Source organism: Ictalurus furcatus, chromosome 1 (genome assembly GCF_023375685.1).
Source record: "Ictalurus furcatus strain D&B chromosome 1, Billie_1.0, whole genome shotgun sequence".
Taxonomy (NCBI): Eukaryota; Metazoa; Chordata; class Actinopteri; order Siluriformes; family Ictaluridae; genus Ictalurus; species Ictalurus furcatus.
In genome coordinates, this window is record NC_071255.1 from 14,233,386 (window position 1) to 14,241,693 (window position 8,308).

Genomic DNA, 8,308 nt, shown 5'->3' on the forward strand with positions numbered 1-8,308 from the left:
TCTCACAAGATAATTTAAATCATAAGGCAAACTGAACAGAAAAAACATTAAGAAGTTTTGCCATGTATGGCCCTCTTTGTCTCCAGACCTGATTTCGAGAAAGGCAGTGTGTTGCACCTGGTAGATTTATAGGATGTGCCAAGAAGAATAGGCATGAACTGGCCAAACAGTCTGACAGAGCTACAGTGAGACGTCGGGAAGAATGCTGGCGAATGTTATAGCTGAGAAGATCCAAAAGCTTTTCAGAGAACACAAAAGAAGCTGGAGGCAGTTATAAAGGAACAATATTTTTTTTAAAAAATTGTATCACATTTATACTGCATGCAAAACTACTGACATATACAGTATATGACTGTTTCTGTTGCTTTAATATTAACATTAAAGACACATGTGTGAGCTAACATGTACATGGCTTTGCACTAAAACAGAATACTATAGGCTCCTAAATAGTATGCAGTGTATGACGCACAGTTCAGACACTTGCCTACTACTGAGATGGATAGTACAGAGTATGGAGTTTGGGGCGCTTGTTCCCTTCACCCCTCCTTCTCACGTAGCGGCCTACGCTTCCTTGGCCAATCAACTCTCTCTCCTCCAGCTATAAGAGCGCCCCAACTTTTTGTCCCAAGTAAACTTTTTCTGTCGCGTGGAAACCTGGATACATTTTGTTGTTGTTTCAATTTTTTTTTCATACAAAGTGCATTATTCCACCGCAACCCAATGAGGGAATAAACGCGCCGCTTTGACGTGCCTCGGAGGTAAAGAGATGCCCGACGAAGCTGTGCAAGACGGATCGAGCTGCCCCGTGTCTCCAGCAGACAGCGTCCCGAGCAGCAGTGAAGGCGAACTCGAGCGGCACACCAAGAAGAGCGTGCGGAAAAGACGCTCGAGCCGCAAGGACGCCGAGGACTCGGACAGCTCTGTGCCGGGAAAGAGAGGGAAGAAGTCGAGCAACGGGAGCGGAGCAAGCAGCGGCAGCCCGCCGTCTCTCGAGGAGCTTCACTCGCAGCGTGTCATGGCTAACGTGCGCGAGCGGCAGAGGACGCAGTCCCTGAACGAGGCCTTCGCCGCGCTGCGTAAGATCATCCCCACGCTCCCTTCTGACAAGCTGAGCAAGATCCAGACACTTAAGCTCGCCGCGCGCTACATCGACTTCCTGTGCCAGGTACTGCAGAGCGACGAGCTCGACTCAAAGATGGCAAGCTGCAGCTACGTGGCCCACGAGCGCCTCAGCTACGCGTTCTCCGTCTGGCGCATGGAGGGCGCGTGGTCTATGTCGGCGTCTCACTAGCGCGCGCCACAAACTCAACGCGCAAGGAACGACTGGGGCGCTGGACGGTACGCTTTATTTATTTATAGATTTATACATGTTTTAGAAACAATATTCAAAAGCACTCAACAAAATGTTTTAGGCAGTTTAGAGTAAATCACGAGCCAGTCCAAGCACAGACAAGTTGTGTTTGTGTACACATAGGTTTCGCAGTTACTGATACTTATTATTGTCCAAAAGATAACATGGACTATTTTACCTCATCGTTAGCATACGTCATTCTGAGTTATATAGACTAAGATGATTTTTTTTTCAAGTGCTAAAAAAATATGTGTTGCACTGAATGTTGAAAGATGCAGCCTAGTCTAATGCATTTCTGATTTACAGGTGACAGTCATCTTTGCTGACGAGACTAACGTGGAGCGATGTGGGAAAACAATGCTGGATACTTACATTTCTTAAAATAGTGGAGGAAAGACTATTATGGACTCTTTAGCAAAGGAAAGTGGAACTTTATGGAAAGGAGGCCGCAGACGATGCCTTCTGAACCGCTTGGCCCAGAGTAATAGTCTTGACGCTGAATGTCTGAATTGTGTGTCACGATGCGCACCTTTACCACGAGTACAGCAGAAACCGCGAACTGCATCCAGGAAGGATTTCAGAAGATTTCGTGTGGTACTGAAGTAAATTAGGACATGTAGTTCGAACTTTATTTATTTATTATTGACACGAGTTGTCAAATGTGCCAAATGTGTTTCTGTGTCGAAAATGAATCCCTATTTTTATTACTTTTGTAAATAAATGTGCATTGCTGTAATAAAGGTTACGAATTTTAAAAGGACAAAAGAACATAATCCTTTGTTTTGACAAACTGAAATTATATATATATATATATATATATATATATATATATATATATATATATATATATATATATAATTCCAGATGAGTATTCATATTTCAGAATATATATATATATATATATATATATATATATATATATATATATATATATATATATATTCTGAAATATGAATACTAAGAATAAGAATCAATAATAAATTATAATATAGCCTATTACAACTAGTACATGAACAACAACTACTCATGCTAATAATAATAATAATAATAATAATAATAATAATAATAATAATAATATTTTAATAGGCTAACAGAAAATCAGTTACTGACTAATATATGTAAATTTTATGTAAAGTTGCTCAGAATTGGTTTTCCCTTGTGTAGGCTATGTAATTATTATTAAACACTATTTCAATTCTGGGACTCTTTAAAGATACAGACCACAAATGATATGTCCATAGTAGCAAAACATTATTTCATTCTCGTGTCTTGAAGGCAGTTATAGGACAGTTCACTGGTAGTGCTTTTTTTGTTTGTTTGTTTGTTTGTTTGTTTTAAGTTTAGTGTCAGATATTGAGTGTCATAATTACTTCCCAGGATTTAGTATAATTATCCTTGTAATATAAAAAGACATGGAAATTTGACGAATATCTAAAAATCATTTACATCATTATTGCCGCGAAACAAATCAATGTCCAGTAAATTAAACCTGAAATCAAACGCTGGGCTACTTTTTCCCTTTGACAAGCTACACATTTGAAAGTGTGTGTGTGTGTGTGTGTTTACACTCTGCACTGGGCTTGAAGTCCCGCTGACGGCCTTCAGTCTGGAAAAGTGCTTTAGTTCAGCGCGCGCGTGCTGGAGTCGCCGGCCTAAAAGCGCGTGCGCGTTTGAAGGTGTGTAATTGGCCTCTGAGGCACGTACGGAATTTCCAGATGTGTATGAAACCGAAGCTGCCTTCAGCGGCCACTGGAAGGTGGCCTATAGGTTCATTTCTCATGTACACACAGATTGCTTTTACGACGGCAAGCCTAGACCCAATATTAAAATAAATAATATTACATTTCTCTTCGGGGAAAATCACCAAAAGAGCTCCAAATGTCTTTAATACGGTCCCATTACCCTGTTAGGTTCCTTGTCATAATAGCTTAACATAGCGTCTTATAGGCTAGTAAGTATATGCAGCATATTTAGAGCTCGTTTGGTCATTTCGCGATTTCCCCTAACATTATTTATTTTAAATAAATCATTTTAATGGTAAATTTTAATTTTAAAAAATTAAAAATATTAATTTAACCAAAAATAAAGATGAAACTGGAGTTCATTTCCAGTTGTAAAGGATTTGGCAGATGCACGTTAGAGGCACACGAACGAAGCTTATTTTGAACAGATGTTAGCATTTTCGTGTCACGTGAATAAAACAGATGTTCAGAGGCCGAGGACCGCCTTTGAATTCACTCCACACGAAAAATGAGCTTTGAAACAAAGCTTTTGCTTTCGCTCACTATGAGAAAGACTGCTCCGAGTGACTCCGGCTGTCTTCAGGGATTGCAGTGCACCAGAGATGAAACAGTTTTGTGTTGAAAAGGGCTGCAGATTAACGATGTGGAGGTGCAGAGCTGGAGACAGAGAGTGTGGGATGAGCTGCTAAAAAAAAAAAGCCCTGCTTTACAGGTACTGCTGCAAACAGACTCAATTCTGCTAATCGGTATGCTATAGTCCGTTAATACAAGCAGCCTATCAGTCTGAGATCCACAGTTTTTAAGTCTGCAAATATGATTTAATATCCATAAAATGTGCTGTGGATAATCACAGATATGCTGACTAATGCCTGCTGGTAATTCAGTTAAAGAATGAAAGAAAGGTTTAGGCAACTAATTCATATCAGTCTTTTGTTGATTAGTGTGGTAAATATAATATCACCAATGCAATCTTCGATGATTATAAATAATGTTGTCAAAACAAACAATCTGATAGAAATCATTTTAGATTTATACTAGACTTAGATGCGGGGGGGAAACAAGTTGTAAGCGTTGGGAAACAACACTGACAAGCTGATCAACATACTACACCTGGTCCAGTGACCTGATTCATGTGTAACGTGTAATGTGTCAAAAACTTAAAAAAAAAAAAAAAAGAAAAGAAAAAAAAAGAAAGAAAGAAAAAGAAAATAAAATAAAAATAAAAAACTTAAAAATTTTTTTTAAAGAATTATCAAAGTTTAATGAATACTAAAATTAAGTTTTAAGTATATTGATGACCCTTTTAAAATATTAAGTCTAGTTAATATGCATTGATTTCCTGGTCAACTACATACACTCTTAGAAAAAGTTAAATATTCTGTATTATTTTGTCTATTTTCCCAAAAGACATTTAGCAAAAAGCTGCACACTCTAATTCTGCTTCAGTGTCCTTTTTTTAAATCTACAGATGGATATATTTCGGTGAACAGGATTGTTTTATTTCATATGTTTAATTACAGTTCTGGCTTGCTTGTGCTCAGATGTTCTAAGAAGACTCTGGTGTGTCCAACGGTGTCCAATGACCATATATTAACTTGAATTAAAGGAACATTAAATAATGCTTTTTGTGTTTTGTAAGTCTTTTATATTGCTTGCTCTTAAATATGTTTTTATCATAAAAGAAGAAAGCTCTAAGAATTTTTACTGTGTGAAAGCAGCTGTGAGCCATTTTGTCTTTTTTTGTAATGTCTAGATAACCAATAAAATAGTTTTGATGATTCACGATTTTTTTTTATTAATTAAAGAAAATTTTATCTTGTGTACTTTGAAATGAAACGCTGTGCCTAGAGCGCCACTGATGAAATGTAATAATTGCACAGTTTATGAAGGCACAGCAATGCAATAAAAATGGCTGAGGAGAGCATAAGAATCACAAGTTAGCACAGTTTAGGAGTCAGAACAATGAACAATGAAGAAATAAACAGTCAGTAAATCATGTTGCTTAAACCTGTCAGTGTGAGTTAAATGACAAATGATGTTCTAGGCTCTGTTATACACCACTGAAAGAAGGCTTGTCTAATACTAGATACTTTAATCCAACTAAGATTTGGAAAATGCATGCATATGCTCTATTTGAAAGTTTATTCCAGTGGGTATCAATAAAACCAGTGACTATTTTCTCAGTTCAGTCCAACAGACCCAAAAAAAACAACAACATAAGTGCACAGTCATTAAGGTGGAATAAAGTTTATCCAAAAGGCAAGTGAGTGTTTGCTTAGTCAGAGAGCTGGTCTGATTCAGAAAGTGTGCTGGTACAGTACTTTAATATGCCTTGATGAACAGCAATGGCACAGTCATCACTCATGTTACAGTTTGGCCTGGTGGAATAGCGCTGCTGAGGATTGAGGCTAACAGAGTGTCAGAGGTCCTCTTTCAAACCCGTCCAAAAGAACAAGTGTAAGGAGGTTTGAACATTGTGTTTGCTCAGTGCTCTAAGCTCACCACCCAGGCAGCAGACAGCACACGCATCCCTCTGCCTTTGGGGCATACACAATGATGTCACACTCAGGAAATGGATGGAGAGACTTGGCACCTCTCAGGTTTGGCCAAGCAACCATTGGCTCCATAGTACACTGTAAAAATAAACAGGCAATCAGAATGCCGCACAAGAAGTACACAAAGCCATAGTGGAGTTTCATGGATCATAAAAGAAGGGTTTTCACATCAAGAGGACTATTTATTTGTGCAGGCTAGTTGTCTGTAAATAACCTTGTCTTTCTCAAGATGGACTGTCTAAACATAAAGCTGAAATTAAAACAGTTTATATCCCAAGCTACGACCTCAAACCTTCCTGTTAATGTTTAGTCATATGACTGGATACTTATCTGAGAATGAATGAGAGAAAGTTGGTTGGGAAAAGATTGCAAGGAATACATCGTGGTGTAGATTAAACCTTCTGTTATGACAGTATGCCCAAACATGGCCTTGTATTTTATCCTATATTTTGCTTCAAATGTAAGTATAATATATTATATAAAGCATAATGTAGGATGTTTTTATTTTATGCACATATAGAACTAAGAGATACAACTAAGCACTAAAATATTTTGCATGTAAAATATAATAATTTAACTGAATGAACATATGTGCTCTTCTAGACATTCCGATTCAAGTTGAGTATGAGATGGCCATGGCAAAAAGTTATGTTAAAAATTTCCTTTTGACCAAGACACTGCCTACATGCTGAGACATTCGGATTTTTTTTTTCAGGTTTTAAATCATGACTTTCTTTTTTCACTCTTTTATTCATCTCTCCCCTTATGCTAAACATGTGATAACAAAAAGGCAATAATATTTCAGGTTTGATCAGGCCACATCACCTGCTATAGTGTTCAGTGTTTCTTTGAGACTAAATGGACGAGAATGTCACCTAGTCCTTGTATTACTTTAAACGTAGACTTTGGAGTTTTCTTTGCCACTCATAATTCTTGTGTGAGGACAATACATTCCTCTGTCCTTTTCATAGCAGTTGAAATGTTAAAGTAGTGGTGAATTTTTAAAAATTTTGTCAGTGGGTGATGATGTTTTTTTTTTTTTTAATGTTACCTATTCTATTGTCTGGTATGTGAAGAGCAGTGATTTGCCCTATTTCTATTGGTAGTTCATTTGATTTTGCTGAAAAGACTTTATATGAAACAATACTGTATATTCTGCTCAGTTTCTGCTGTTAGTTTCTTTGGTCTTTTTGCTCAGCAGTGAGAAACTTGTCTAGGACAAAGTTGTGAAGTCTCTGGTATTAATACTTTCTCCAACATACTGATAGAATGGTAGCCTCTAGTGCATGTGTTATTAATACATGCAGACAAAGCAATTGAAAATCCATTAATATAAAGACTTCAATATCATTATTATAACTAATTCTATTTTAACATCCTTTTATTATAAACAGGCCATAAACTCGATATTTCATATGCAGCCTGACCAATGTTTTGATTTCTGTCCTATAACACAGACATTAAAATGACCATAATTGGCACTTTAACTGAATTTAAAGCTGCTCTACGAGTGACCAGTTTGGTCTATTAAATCACTTTTTTGTTTCAGAATTAGACAATATACACCTAATGAGCTTACCAGTTGGATGGCCTGTGCCACCCTCTGTGGCCTGAGGGTAATTAGCCTAATGACGCTCTCAGTTCCTTCCCAGTGGGGTCGGCCCCACACCGGCCACTAATCTCCATGCAGTCATTAACCTGGAGCCCACCGGAGCCCCTAAGACAGACCACCTCTTACTGCCATGAGGCCAAAATAAGTGACGTGTTGTTCTTGGGTATTACAATGATTCTCCTTTTCCTTCCTCTTCATGTCAGGAAGCTTAATCTGCACTAACAGGTTAAAGAGAGGCCTTGTGACAAAACAGAGTGATGTCCTTTAAAGTAAAATGTGTTAAACACTGAATATCTAAATGATTCATTTGATATAACACACATATGTTATATATCTTGGCCATTTATATAGGTCACAGTGGACAGTAATGTATTATATTCAGCATATTTGCTAAGTACATTAGGCCATGATTTAATCTTAGACTATATTTTACCTTGCTTTTTTCTGTGTCTTGGTTATTTAATATATCATATGGTCTGGGGTTGCATGACTAAACTTTTGAAATATTTCTGTCTGCTTTTGATTGTGTGGAGGTCAAACATAACCTTGCACTGTTTTTTAAAATGAAAGATCCATAGCTTAGAGCATGAAACAAATATTACGCTAGACAATGTGATGACATATTCGTTCCTTCATTGCAAACTTTTAACAATGTTAAAGATGGCGTGTGATGGCAAACCAGACATTAGAACATCTTTATTTCTCACATTCATCATAACATTGCTAATATGCATGTACTGGATTGACATTTTCAGGTAGGTCACACAGCGAGTGAATAGAGGATCAATTACTCATGTCAGTTTGGGTCAATAAGTATGTTAAATGGATGTTAAGTGGATTGTCAGTATCTTGGTTTTAGGCATGGCCCCAGGCCACAGTCATCAAATGTCATTGTATCTTTAAGTGCCTTTATTCAGGATCCCAGTGAAAAAACTAAAGACTGTTTTTGCTTAAAATTTACCACTGTTCCTAGTCAATATACAGAATATGATATATTGTAAATATTCCTAAACCTTTCTATTATTCTTCTGCTGTTTCCAAGGATTTT

General features: G+C 37.3%; 1 protein-coding gene across 1 annotated transcript; it reads left to right on the top strand.

Moving 5' to 3' along the window:
* Positions 1 to 526: 526 nt before the first annotated feature.
* On the top strand, positions 527 to 2,106 carry twist1b (twist family bHLH transcription factor 1b). Its single transcript, XM_053632944.1, has 2 exons — positions 527 to 1,338; positions 1,658 to 2,106. Exon 1 carries the CDS (start codon positions 767 to 769, stop codon positions 1,289 to 1,291), a length of 525 nt encoding a protein of 174 aa, XP_053488919.1. The 5' UTR covers positions 527 to 766; the 3' UTR covers positions 1,292 to 1,338; positions 1,658 to 2,106.
* Positions 2,107 to 8,308: the final 6,202 nt, after the last annotated feature.